Here is a 14127-nt window from a genome sequence, read left to right on the forward strand (position 1 = left end):
TGAATTATGGTTTTCTCAGGGTATATGCCCAGTAGTGGGATTGCTGGGTCGTATGGTAGTTCTATTTGTAGTTTTTTAAGGAACCTCCATACTGGAGAACAGTGTTTTAAATCAAGATCAGTCGGAAGGAGACATAAAGCTACAGAGGCTTTACAGGCTGAGGTAGACCAAGTGCTTGGGGGTAGCTAGGAGCTGAGGAAAGGAAATTTAGCCAGGCAGATGGAACATGGTATCTGTTGGCAATCCAAGCAGATTTGGGGACTCAGAGAAGTTTAGAAGGGCAGGATATAATTTCAGAGGGGAAGATAGTGACAAGGAGTCTGGGTGCAGATATTCTGGGGAGATTCAATAGGCAGACAACATCAGTGAGTACTGAAGAGGCGGCAAGTCCTCTGTTTCAAGTTTGGGCTCAAAAACGGAACTGGAATACCCAGCAAGGAACTAAAGAATTCAGCCTACTCATTAGTGCCCACTGCAGTAGTACTATACTTTATTCTTTGGAGAATTATTTGGAGAGCATGTTAACATGTAGTGCAGATTCTCAGCTCCTCTTCCCTCCACTTAATTTAGTAGGCCTCAAGAATCTGCATGTTTAACAGGCATCTCAGTGTTTCTGATAGAGATATTTTTCAGATCACACTTTGACAAATGTCTAGACTGCTGTGTCCTGGCCAGTGTACCAACACAGAGGGAGTGGGGGAAATATTGTGGCTAGAGCCAGAGTAAAAGGTGAAGCCTTGTACATGGGGAACATAGCAGGAAGCACCTGAGTTAACTGGATTCAAGAGTGGAGGCAGGTGATAATCATTTTGTAGTATGTAAGTATATTAAATCAACATATTGTACACCTCACCCTTGCACAGTGTTATGTCAGTTATATCTCAGTAAAGCTGGAAAAAAACAGTGAAGGCAGAATGAGACAAACTTCATGGCAGAGGCTTAGAATCTCTTTGAGTTCCAACTGATTAGTAATAAGTTGTTTTCTAAAAACAATTTACTTCTGGGTGCTGTTTGCAGCTGGAGAATTTGGTGAACCATAGGGGCAGAAAAATTAACAAGATAATGCCATTTATAAGAGATATATCTAGTAGAAGAACAATAGCAACATCCCCAAATGTGGCCACTCTAGGTATGTTAAAATCACGTCACAATAAACTGGTAGTCCCTGCTGGTGCTATGAAAAGGTTGTGGATAGTTCTAACATTACTTTTATTGTTAACATTCCATGACCCTATCACATACGTGAAGGTAAATGACAACAGACTACCTCAACAGTTGTTTCATAGTGCTCTTAAGGTAATGTCTTGAGATAATGTCAAGGAATGAAGGGAGAAGTTTGAGGAATCAGTAAAGTGTTGCTTAAAGCAATAGGCATAACTGAATGGTAAGGAAATTTATGATGAAAGATTAGTCTTTTGTACAATTACATAGACTAGAGTTGTTCTTTTGAGCAGGGTCCTCAAGCTGACCTCAAGTGAGAGGCACAAAGCCACAGGCTTTCTGGTTAGTGAGAAATTGTCTGAAAAGGTCTTTTTATCTTCATCCCTTAGATTAAAAGCAGCATCAGCCACAGCATTAGAGGAAGATGTAATTTGATACAATTAAATGAGGTAAATGTGAAGGGGCTTTCTAGTCCATAGGATATAGTGGTGGTAATACTTTTACAACAAAACTCTAGTTCAAAATAATTCACACAGACTTCCAAGGTTTATTGAATAAACATTCCATCCCTATTCCATTTTACTGTTTAAACGTGTATTTATTCATGTTTGCTGTGTGCATGTTTTTGGTTTTGGTTTTTTCTTTAAAAAATTAACGTTTAGTAAAATTGACTTTTTTTTAGTGTACAGGTCTCAGAATTTTAACACATGTAGATTCATACATTCATGTAACCACCACCACTATCAGGGTACACAACAGTTCCATCATCCCGCCAAAAACTACCTTGTACTATCTCCCCATCTTCCTAACTCCTGGGAACTGTGATCTATTCTCCCTCACTTTAGTTTTATCTTTTTGAGAAAGTCATTTAATGGAATCATACAATATATAGTTTTTTCTACTGACTTCTTTCTCTCAGCATAATGCCTTTTAGATGATTCATCCAAGTTGTTGCGTGTATCGATAGTCATTCCTTTTTATTGTTTGGTAGTATTCCATTGTATGGATCGTACCACATTTTGTTTATCCATCTGTTGAAGGACATTTGGGTTGTTTCTGGTTTTGGGTGATTATAAATAGAGCTGCTATAAGCACTTGTGTTTAGGTTTTGTGGGAACATAAATTTTCATTTCTTTGGGGTAAATACCCAGGAGGGGAATTGCTGGGTCATACGGTTAGTGTTGTTTAACTTTATAAGAAGCTGCCAAACTATTTTCCAGAGTGGCTGTAACATTTCGCATTACCACAGCAGTGTATGAGGGTTCTAGTTCTGCATCCTTGCTAGCACTTGGGATTGTTAGTATTTTTATTTTAGCCATTCCAATAGGTATATAGTAGTGTCTTATCGTGGTTTTAATTTGCATTTCCCTAATGAATACCTCAGTTCTTGATGACTTTATCTATTAGGCTCAAACACAAAAGCTAGTCATCCTAAGAAGAATCAGAAGAATGGTCATTAGAGTGATGTAATGTTCTGTGAAACATTCTATGAAAGACTTTTGTAACATTAGCATTCTATGAAAGACTTTTTGTAAATATTTTAGAAAGGAGTTTGTGCTAATGAATGTTCATGGCCTTTCAATGAAGTGAGGGGTACTTTGAAACCTAGATACAAAGTTTCAAGTAAGCCCTGTGACAGAATGAGAGAGTGACTTAAGAGTTTTTTTCTGGTGGCATTTGGTCTTATGTAGAGCACTTGTGGCTTTTAAACTGAGGAGATGGGCAAATGAAAAAGAAAAATATCTGATTACCTGATAGTTTTGTTTTGTTGGCACTGGCAAGCGGGATCTTAGTTCCCCAACCAGGGATCGAACCTGCGCCCCCTGCAGTGGAAGCGCGGAGTCTTAACCACTGGACCACCAGGGAAGTCCTTACCTATAGTTTTTAGAAACAAAGCAAAATAAGTGAGAAACACTCATGGTCATCATGATCATTATCAACATTTACTGATCTCCTATTCTTGGTATAATTTTGAAAAACTTGCTTATTCAGGGAAATAATTTAGATAGAGGAAAGGAGGGCATTCCCTTGAATAATATATTTATTTGGCCCCCTTCAACTTCTCCCTTCCTCATAAATCATCCCAAGCAGAAGGTTGTATTATGAGAAGCAAACCAGATGATTGCTAATTAAATGTTTAGTGTTTTAGTTGGTTATTAGCTTAAGGTCAAATTTGTTTAATGAGTGAATGTGGAAGTTACTTTTTTTTTTTAACACTTTCAACACACACTTAATGATCATTGGTATGTCATTCCCATTTTATGAAGGTGGAATGTAATTTCTTTATTTTTAATAACGATAGAGGTTTATAATTATTGAATCTTTGTTTTGATGTTATTAGGCGTGTCAGTACTTTTCTTTGATACCAAGTCCTCAGTTAGGAAATAGCCTCCTGATTAGAACTTGTTTCCCCGGGAAAATATAGTCCACTTAGAAGCAGTTTCCAGGAATATATTGCTGCAGAAATAGACAGTCAAGTAGTGACTCATGTGTAGCATTCAGTGTAATTTAGAAAAGATGACTTAAGTAGAGGCATATTGATGCATCTGTTTTTCAAATTGCAGTTAATTATAGTGACAACTTATAAGATCTACTTCATTCTCTCTTGGAATCTTGCCTAACTTTACAAATTTTACGTGATTTAGGTTAGAAACGGACAATTTAAAAGTTAGTCAAATGAATTAATCGAAAAGAATCCTGCCTTATCAAATCATGCTTCTAAAGATTTTTCACACCCTCCAATCTTATCCAGGTGTGATGTTTTGGAAATAAGAATGATTGTTTCAGCTTTTATCAGAGTTTGAGAATAGAAACTCCTTTTATGCAGGTATGTATCATCTTTGATTATACGGTAGTCCATTGGATATAGTCCCTCTACTTGACATATACCTACTGCATCAATAAACTGTGGGATCCTAGATATGTTTATATGTGGTCATGTTAAAAAGTGTTTCTTAAATATGTTTTATGTGTTTCTTAAATATGTTTCTTAAATGTGTTTTATCAATATCTTATGGAAAAATACTCAATCTTTTGAAAGCATTCATGTTACAAAGAATTAGAAATGATGTTTATCTCATTTGGAACTCTTTCTCTTTCAATGTATCATTAAAGTTTAGGTACAGTATATAAGAATTCATACCATAGGATCAACTGAGACTTTGGTTTAAATATATTACAAATTATACATGGAAGCCTGCATAAGATACTACATTTTTTTTTTCCAAAGAAGCTTCTTTAAATGGTTCTGTTAGGAATGTTCTGATGATTATCTTTTTAATTAAAATAAGAAATCTTTGTTTAAAGTGGCATTCTTTTTTTATGGCCTGTTACAGTCTCTGTAACAATCATTTCTTAAGTCTGAACATTTTATTTCCAGGAATCCATTTATATAAAGCTATGTTTAGACTTAATTAAGGAACAATTCTTACAAAGCTTGTAAATAGCCAGGAAAAAAGGGACCGAAGATAAAACTGACATTCACATTTAACAAAATGATTGTTACAAGGTATGTAATAAGCTATAAAAATACAATAAATCTCTTTTTATAAGAGTTCATATTTTTTGGTCCTTGTTTTCAAGGGTATTTAAGGAGAATATCAAAGCTCTGGAATGTGACATCTGTTTTGCTGAATGGACTAGTGATAACTTCTTTTGTCTCTAACTGACAGTACCAGAGTCCTACGTGTCTTCTTGGTGTGCTTTCTTTGAAATACCTTCTAATCAGTTAAGATTGGGATGTAAATTTTATATTGTGCTATTGTGAAAACAAGACCTAGTTCTCATCTCACTTATACTGCTTTCTAGAAGTTAGAAAACTTTGGGCAAGTTGCTTAACCTCCGAGTCTCATTTTCCTCATCTGCAAAGCGATGATAATAATTCTCTTCCTACTTCAAAGAGCTGTTGTGAGGACTAGGTGAAATTATAAAGAGTGAAAATATTTTAGAAGTTATATATAGGACTGTGAGTATCCAAGCTACATTTCTTTCTCTCTCTAAGCTTGGGTTGTGGTAGCGGTAGTAATAATAAAATAACAACAATAATGGCAGAAAACATTTACAGCTCAGTATGTACAGTGTAGGATTCTAGGCAGTCAACATATATTAAATCATTTGATCCTCTCACCTTATTAGGTATGTATTGTTATTATCCCTGATTTACAGACATGGAAACTGAGGCACAGAGAGGTTAAGTTACTTCCTTAAGATCATACAGTTGGAGGGACTTCCCTGGTGGTTCAGTGGTTAAGACTCCACGCTCCCAAAGCAGGGGGCACGGGTTGGATCCCTGGTCAGGGAACTAGATCCTGCCCGCCACAACTAAGACCCAGTGCAGCCAAATAAATAAATAATTAATTTAAAAAAATCATACAGTTGGAGAAATACGGATTTGAAGAGGGGAATGGGTGATATCAATCTTTTTTCAAATCTATAGAAAAATTGAGAAAAGCATTCATATACCCCTCACCTGGATTGGCCAAGTGTTAACATTTTGCCATATTTGATTTTTTTCTTCTCTGTATAGCTATACTTTCCTTTCTAAGTCATTTGTAAGTTGTAGACATCATGATATTTCACCTCTACTAAAGCATGTATTTCCTAAGAACACGGGCATTGTCTTTCATAACCACAATGCAAGATCCCACTCAGGAGATTTAACAGTGATAACATTTTATTATTCAATATATAGTTCATATTCAGATTTCCCCAATTGTTCCAGTAGTGTCCTTTATAGCCTCCTTTTTTAAAATTCATGATCCAGTCACTGTTACACATAGTTATGTCTCTTTAGTCTCCTTTAATTTACAATAGTTCCTTAGTCTTTTTATTCTTGAAATTGAAGTTTTTGAAGAGTCCAGGCAAGTTTTACAGAATGTCTCTCGTTGGATTTGTCTGATTGTTGTCCATGGTTAGATTCAGGTTAAAAAATTTGGCAGGAATATATGTTGTAGTTTCTCAGTGCATTACATCAGAAAGTACACGATGTTATTTTGTTCCTTTATCGGTGATGCTAAGTTTGATCATTTTATTAAGGCTGTATTCACCAGATTTCTCCATTGTAAAGGTATATTTGGAATTAATAAGTGCTCAGTGGAGTGAAACTTTGAAACTGTGTAAATAACTTGTTTCCCAACATTGTTTCTCCAAATAGTTTTAGCATCCACTGATGATTGTTCTGTAGAAGTTGTAAAATCAGCCCATTTATTTTTAGGCAGTTCTAAGTGGTTTTTTTTTTTTTTTTCCTTCTTGACTTTGAAATGGTGACTGTTTCGTATTTTGGGAAGATAATATGTAAACTTTGTCATTTTAATTTTATTTTTTATAAATTTATTTGTTTATTTAATTTTTGGCTGAGTTGGGTCTTTGTTGCTGTACTCGGGCTTTCTCTAGTTGCGGCGAGCAGGAGCTACTCTTCATTGCAGTGTGTGGGCTTCTCATTGCGGTGGCTTCTCTTGTTGCAGAGCACGGGCTCTAGGTGCGCGGGCTTCAGTAGTTGCAGCACACGGGCTCAGTAGTTGTGGCTCGCGGGCTCTAGAGCGCAGGCTCAGTAGTTGTGGCATACAGGCTTAGTTGTTCTGCGGCATGTGGGATCTTCCTGGGCCAGGGCTCGAACCCGTGTCTCCTTCATTGGCAGGCAGATTCTTAACCACTGCACCACCAGGGAAGTCCCTTTATTTTTGTTTTTGAACTTAGCCTAATTAAAATGTACTTTTTACATTCTAATTTATAGGTTATATGCTTTATAATTTTTATCTTCAGTGGAAAACACTGCTAAAGCTGCTTAAATAATTGGGTTTAGTTTTTAAAGGCTTGTAGTAGTAAAAGCTGCAACAGAAGTTCCTGGAGGGCTTGTATTTTCCATTCCATAGGACTGGGGTGGAGCCTGAAAATCTGTGTTTCTAACTAGTTTCCAGATGATGCCGCTGGTTCTGGTATCACACTTTGAGACTCACTGTGGCTTCTCTAGGCCTTTCAAGGCAATTTGCTCATAATTATTTGGGCTTTTTTTTCTACTTGTTTGCTTTCTCTGGTAGACGTGAGAGTAGTGTGGTTATAGTATAGTGGAATAAGTTGAAGTTTGTATTAGTTGATTTTGATAAATGTTGGAAAAATTGTGGGAATTGGCTAAATTACTGAATAGGAGCTCATTAATCTGACTGATTCAAAATTGTGTTGTAATGAAAATGGCTGTAGGCTTTTTTAAAACTTACTGTGACATTTATATTTTTTGGAATTTTCTTTACTTCACTTAAACACTGATCTCTTAGTTTTGACCGAATGAGATGTCCATTGTGGTCATTTTGGGCTTTCAGGATTTAAGTGATCCTTGCATACATTTCACCAACTTGGTTCTGTTAAGTCTGTGCAATTAGTAAAGCAGGTGGCACATTTGTTATGTCATAGAGATATTTTTGCTTCTATGGAATTTGGCCAGATTGTCCTCCTCCCTTGCTTCCCCTATTAGAAATGCTATAAACATCAGAAAGAAAAGGATGACCTTACTATTTGTTTCCCAGACTAAATCACAGCCTTGAAGCAGCTCTTTACTTCCGAATAAAAAGTTTAATTTCACGCCCTGACTAGTGCTTATACGTGCAGGTAGATATTTATTTTATGCAGCTAAACTGATCTGCTTTTGCAAATTACTTGCCAGTCAGCAGAGCTATAATTTCTTATGAGTAGTTGGTGGTAAATTATAGTTCTTATTAGTAAGTTTTGTGTGTGTGTGTTTTCAATATGTACTTATGAAGCAGGAGTGCGAATCAGTCACCAAACTTTGACCAGACTAGGATTTGACTAGTAGCTTTTTTCAAGGCTCAGGGATTGGGACCCCCCTGGTGGCTCAGTGGTTGAGAATCCGCCTGCCAATGCAGGGGACATGGGTTCGAGCTCTGGTCCGGGAAGATCCCACATGCTGCGGAGCAACTAAGCCCTTGCACCACAGCTACTGAGCCTGTGCTCTAGAGCCCGTGAGCCACAACTACTGAGCCCACGTGCTACAACTACTGAGCCCGCGTGCCTAGAGCCTGTGCTCCACAACAAGAGAAGCCACCGCAATGAGAAGCCCACGCACTGCAACGAAGAGTAGCCCCCGCTCACTGCAACTAGAGGAAGCCCGCGCGCAGCAACAAAGACCCAACACAGCCAAAAATAAAATAAATAAATAAATAAATAAGGCTCAGGGATTGATGAATTTAGACTAACGATTCCAATTAATTTTGTAAACCAGTAAGAAAGAGTGAGATCTTGTTTTCAATTGATGTGAAAATGTACCCAGAACCTAGAAAGAGTGATGCCTGGTGGAAAGGATTAAAGAAGAGATTCTCTTTCTTATTGAGAAATAGAATATATTGTAGTTAAAATTTGAGTTTTGAAATTGGAGGGCACTATTTTTTTATTTTTTATTTTTGGCTGAATTGGGTCTTCATTGCTGCGCACGGGCTTTCTCTAGTTGCGGCGCGCCTGCTTCTCATTGCGGTGGCTTCTCTTGTTGCCTAGCATGGGCTCTAGGCGTGCGGGCTTCAGTAGTTGTGGCACACAGGCGTAGTTGCTCTGCGGCATGTGGGATCTTCCCGGACCAGGCCTCGAACCCATGTCCCCTGCATTGGCAGGCGGATTCTTAACCACTGCACCACCAGGGAAACCGTGGAGGGCACTATTGGGCTGAATTTTTAATTGCTTAATTGAAACCATGAAGTTTAAAAAATTTTTATTTTAAAGTGAGGCTGACTTTTATTGAACTTGGATTAAGAGAAAATGCGATGAATCAGAAGGAGACAAAGTTCTACTTCCTTAATAAGTGGGTCAGTTATTTGCTTGAACTGAGATGTCACTAAATTTGTGTGGGCTTTGAGTCTAGAGGGGTCATCTAACTCAAAGCTTCATAAACTTTTTTGTTCATGGACCTCACTGAAAATCTTTTGTATGTCATGAGATACTCTCCCCAGACATGCACATGTGTATACCTTTTGTACATGATTTCAAGAGTTTCAGAGATCCTTGAATCCTATCCATGGGTCCCGATCTAGCCTTATTTTAATGTTGTTACATACTGTATTTTAATTTAAAATTTGTTGTTGATAATTACCATTTCAACATAACTAGTTGTGACTTTAATAAGGGTATGACTATCAGGTCTGAGCTTCATCATAAAGTGGCATTTAGAAAAGCTCATGAAATATTATGTTATTTGGTAGTATCAGGAAAAAGGGTACAGACTTGACTGGTGGGTATCAAACATCCTACTGGAATGTCCTGTTCTTAATTTTCTCATCCCCCTAGCCACCCAGGCAAGCAGCCACAATTTATCCCTATCTGTGATGATAGAATTTTACTTGTCAGGGATATATGGATAGATACACTTAATACTTTAATTGCTATCCTACTGATATTTCCATGCTGTTTCTACTTTTATCAGTTTTATTAAAGAAAGAGTATGACCAAGCAAATGCCCAGCAACGTCAATTTACCCTAGTAAGTGCACTTTACATCTAGGAGATTTGGAATACACTCTTTTCTATCACAGTGAACCTTAAACACTGTCAGCATGTTCAGTTATTTATACTCCAGCTCTGGGAGGGCTGGGAAACATCGTTTTCCCTTTTTCTTCATCCTCTTAAGGTATCAACACTGGGAATCTGTCCACCTACTTAGCTCATTCAAGAAACAGTGGTTTGCGGTCATTTTAGATCAGTAGTAGTACACTTTGGGCAAAAGGCCTTGTTTGGATCATAGACTATGACTTCTTCCTTTTAAAAATGAGCGAAGGCCTCGCCTCCGCCCCAGGCTCACACGAGCTGGGTGTTTTCTGTCTCTCTCAGTCCGGGTTTGGAGACTCCAGTGTCCTCCAGCTTTTCATGGAAGAGGTGTCAGGAGAAAGTGTGGTGAGCTCAGCAGTACGAGTGGCTGCGACCCACACCACTTTGTTCAAGGGCACGAGCCCCAGCTCCAAGTACGTGAAGCTGAACGTGGGCGGAGCCCTGTACTACACCACCATGCAGACGCTGACCAAGCAGGACATTATGCTGAAGGCCGTGTTCAGTAGGTGCATAGAGGTGCTCACGGACAGTGAAGGCTGGATCCTCATTGACCAGTGTGGGAAGCTCTATGGTACGATACTCAATTATATTTGTGACGGGGCGGTCCCCTTGCCCGAGAGCCGCCAGGAGATTGAGGAGCTGCAGGCAGAAGCCAAGTACTACCTGGTCCAGGGCCTGGTGGAAGAGTTCCAGGCAGCCCTGCAAAACAAAGATACTTATGAGCCTTTCTGCAGAGTTCCTGTTATCACCTCATCCAAGGAAGAACAGAAACTTATAGTGACTTCAAATAAGCCAGCCGTGAAGTTGCCCTACAACAGAAGTAACAACAAATACTCGTATACCAGCAATTCTGACGACAATATGTTGAAGAACATCGAACTGTTTGATAAGCTGTCTCTGTGCTCTGATGGAAGGGTCCTGTTCATAAATGATGTCATTGGGGATGAAATCTGCTGCTGGTCCTTCTACAGCCAGGGCTGCAAGATCGCTGAAGTCTGCTGTACCTCTATCGTCTACGCCACGAAGAAGAAACAGACCAAGGTGGAGTTCCCCGAAGCCCGGATGCCTGGCGTAGACAGATGGCCCTGCGCAGAAGTCCTGGGTGGCGGCGGGGCTGGTGGGGTGGGGGGTTTGAGATGCTAACGTACCTGCCTTGTGTTTTGTGGGGCTACAGGTGGAGTTCCCCGAAGCCCGGATCTATGAGGAGACCCTGAATATTTTGCTGTATGAGGCCCAGGATGGCCGGGGACCTGACAGTGTGCTCCTGGAGGCCACAGGTGGGGTGGCCGGTTGCTCCCACCACCTGGACAAGGACAAGGAGCGGGAGCAGATCCACATTGCCCAGATCTGTTGAAGGGGCAGGCCTGTTGTCCCTCAGCTGATCTGTGGTCTGGTGCTTGTTGGGACCCCGCAGGGTCTGACCAAGGGCAAAGCTGCCCCTTCCCCTGCCCTCCTTGTTGACCCACTCCATCCCGGGAAGGCCGCCTGGCCTGCTCACAGCCATAGTGCACAAACCACTGCCCGGTGGGCTCCATTCCTTCCTCCTCGGCCTTCTGCCCCGTTAAGTGGGGCTTACTGCCCCCAGCGGATGCCCTGCCCTTTGCTTAGAAGAAATTAAACACGGCCCCAGACTCTGTTCTGGCGTCCAGACAGGACCACCACTCACACCAGCAGCCTCAGGATGGCTCGCCTGCTGTCAATATAGCTGTCACCTGTAAATCCCTTCCTGTCTCTGCCTCTGATTCTTACAGTGTGGAGTGGCCTTCGGCAAGCAGACCGAGAGGACATGCAGATCCCTTTCGGTCCAGTCAGTGTGTGTGTTCATGTTAGTTTAAGGGACGTGTGTGACTGTGGATGAGGATGTGTGCCCGTGGGGCCTGGGGGGCCCGCTCTGGATCCCTGCTGTCTGCACGGCGCTTGTGTGGGACGGACGTTCTCGGTTACCTACCTCCCTGTCTCCTCCGCGTCCATGACGCACAGAGGGAGTGGTGACGAATGTGGGTGGTTGGGACTAGGCTGGTAGAGTAGTTCCAAGGAGATTCAGTTGTGTGTTAAGGTATGGATGGGCTTTTTTTTTTTTTAATATAAATTTATTTTATTTGTTCATTTTTGGCTGTGTTGGGTCTTCATTGCTGTGCGCGGGCTTTCTCTAGTTGCGGCGAGCAGGGGCTGCTCTTCGTTGTGGTGTGCAGGCTTCTCATTGCGGTGGCTTCTCTTGTTGCGGAGCACAGGCTCTAGGCGTGCGGTCTTCAGTAGCTGTGGCACACAGGCTCAGTAGTTGTGGCTCGCGGCTCTAGAGTGCAGGCTTAGTAGTTGTGGCGCACGTGCTTCATTGCTCCACGGCATGTGGGATCTTCCCGGACCAGGGCTTGAACCCGTGTCCCCTGCATTGGCAGGCAGATTCTTAACCACTGCGCCACCAGAGAAGCCCAGGATGGGTTTTGTCTGCTCTTCGAGGGAAATGTTACTGTTTTATGCCAAAGGTATTAATACAGGCAGCCTTTGATACAGTGTGTTCCAAAAAAATGAGTTTATGTTTTGAAATGGTTTTTACAGCTCAGACTTTGTACATCCTGCCCTACTTGTGACAGTTTTATGCCTTTATTTTGTATCAGCAACAAAGCCTACAATAAAACTTTAAAACAATTATGACTGAACCTAAAAATCATGTATCAGGTAGATGCTTTTTAAACTGTTGTGTGGGAAACTTTCATATTAGGCCATTTGGATTTTATTAAGTGCTAAGGATGGGAGGGAGGGGGCTTAAATAATGTTTTGTAAATATTTTATACAGTTTAAATTTTAAACACCAACCCTGCTGGTTGGGTTGAACTTTTTTAGAAAATTAAAGTGAATGTCAGTTGTGATGTTTTCTGTAGGAATGGAAAAGCCATCATGTAAGTTCTGTTTTTTAAATGTTTACGTGAAGAGTAACTGTGGAAACAGTGTGATTAGCTGGGGCTTCTACACCTTATGACCAAACGTTTCTGCCTGTCTCTCTACTTTCACATTTCCTCCAACTTTGCACTTGTAGTTTGTAGTCTTTGATTCCCTGGGATATGAACAAGTTCTTGAAACATCCATGGTGAGTGATACTGTTAGTTGCATACAGCCGTGAGCTGACAATGACAAAGTGTTGGCTGGTCCAAGCTCTGTTATCAGACGTATTTTACAAGGAACTGATTTCTTATGTGAGCACTAAGGGCAAACAAAAGTCAATATTTGTATTTAAGAACCATCCAAGTAAAACACTGGCCTAAGATTTGGTAAAGAGTAAAGTTTTATTACACTGTAATAGCTTACAATGGAAAAAGCAGAACAGCTTTGGGTCCCTCGTAATGAGGTTTTTTTCAAATAAGTCATCTGATTGTGGTGACTGGGGGTCTCTGCCCATGATGGTTCTGGGCCTCGCCTCTCCATTGTCCTCCTGCAGTGGCGTAGTGGGGCAGTCGCTGTGCAGGTACCCCGGCCTTCCCTCTGTAATGTGTGCTCTCTAGGTCTCCACCCAGAGTCATTATAACATGTGTGTGTCACTAACCTTTCTGTCTCTTTGTACCATGGAAAAAAACACTGTGAGCTTCAGAAGTAGTCATTGTATGTTGTACAAGCATCTGTGGACATATATAAAATAAAAGTTATATAATGCTTCTACTTAAAAAAATAAATGAGCAAACTGAGACCCAAAGAGGTCATGTGACTTGTTCAAGGTTACAGTTGATGACAGCCTGGATTAGAGCCCACATTTCCCTAATCAGAGCCTAGTTGGTTCCCTTTTGACTCTTTTTGTTTTGTTTGTGGTTGAGCTTGTGTTTCTTCCACTGGATGTGATTGATAGATAAATTGAAGGGGGTGTGTGTGTGTGTGTTTAATTAGTGCTTCTATGACTTCTTTAAGAAAGCCTTTTCTACCCTAAGGTTATGAAAATAATCTCATATTTTCCACTAGAAGCTTGATAGTTTTGCCTTTTACATTTAGAATGTTAGTCTCTCTAGAATTGATCTTTGCGTTTGTGAGGAAGGAATTTCATTTCATTTTTTTCCATATGGATTTCCAATGTCCCCCAGCATCACCTACTGGAAGAATATGTATTCTCCACTGATCTGCAGAGCTACCTCCATCATAAATCATGTCCTTACATGCATTGGTCTGATTTTAGATTCATTATTCTGTATATTTTTCTATTTATTTATCCCTGTATCAGTACCATGCAGCTTTATTCACATAGCTTTATAATAAGCCTTGATATATAGAAGTTAACTATTGATAGAAATCAAAATATGGAGTTTTAAAAATATTTGTTTTGGGGCTTCCCTGGTGGCGCAGTGGTTGACAGTCCACCTGCCAATGCAGGGGACACGGGTTCGTGCCCCGGTCTGGGAGGATCCCACATGCCGCGGAGCGGCTGGGCCCGTGAGCCATGGCCGCT

General features: G+C 40.4%; 2 protein-coding genes across 7 annotated transcripts in view; both read left to right on the plus strand.

Moving 5' to 3' along the window:
• BTRC (beta-transducin repeat containing E3 ubiquitin protein ligase) overlaps window positions 1–14127 on the plus strand; it is a 194312-nt gene that overhangs the window by 22457 nt on the left and 157728 nt on the right. Inside the window, exon 1 of one of the 6 annotated variants that reach the window (XM_055080905.1) lies at window positions 3968–3988. The exons of the other annotated variants lie outside the window; for them this stretch is intronic. Coding sequence (XP_054936880.1) covers window positions 3983–3988 — 6 coding nt within the window. The 5' untranslated portion in view covers window positions 3968–3982. Of the gene's footprint in view, window positions 1–3967; window positions 3989–14127 lie in introns of those variants that run through there. 6 annotated transcript variants of the gene reach the window in all.
• LOC102976340 (BTB/POZ domain-containing adapter for CUL3-mediated RhoA degradation protein 3-like) lies at window positions 9921–11468 on the plus strand. The gene is made up of 2 exons (XM_024121505.3): window positions 9921–10742; window positions 10876–11468. The coding sequence occupies exons 1-2, from the start codon at window positions 9921–9923 to the stop codon at window positions 11053–11055; spliced, it is 1002 nt and encodes a 333-aa protein (XP_023977273.2). The 3' UTR covers window positions 11056–11468.

Source organism: Physeter macrocephalus, chromosome 20 (genome assembly GCF_002837175.3).
Source record: "Physeter macrocephalus isolate SW-GA chromosome 20, ASM283717v5, whole genome shotgun sequence".
In the NCBI taxonomy this organism is placed as follows: Eukaryota; Metazoa; Chordata; class Mammalia; order Artiodactyla; family Physeteridae; genus Physeter; species Physeter macrocephalus.

Bases quoted from the DNA above. Each gene is read 5' to 3' on its own strand.
- LOC102976340 (XM_024121505.3), top strand. From the start codon at position 9,921: ATGAGCGAAGGCCTCGCCTCCGCCCCAGGCTCACACGAGCTGGGTGTT. The intron at 10,743-10,875 runs GTGGAGTTCCCC...GTGGGGCTACAG, and splicing joins CGAAGAAGAAACAGACCAAG to GTGGAGTTCCCCGAAGCCCG.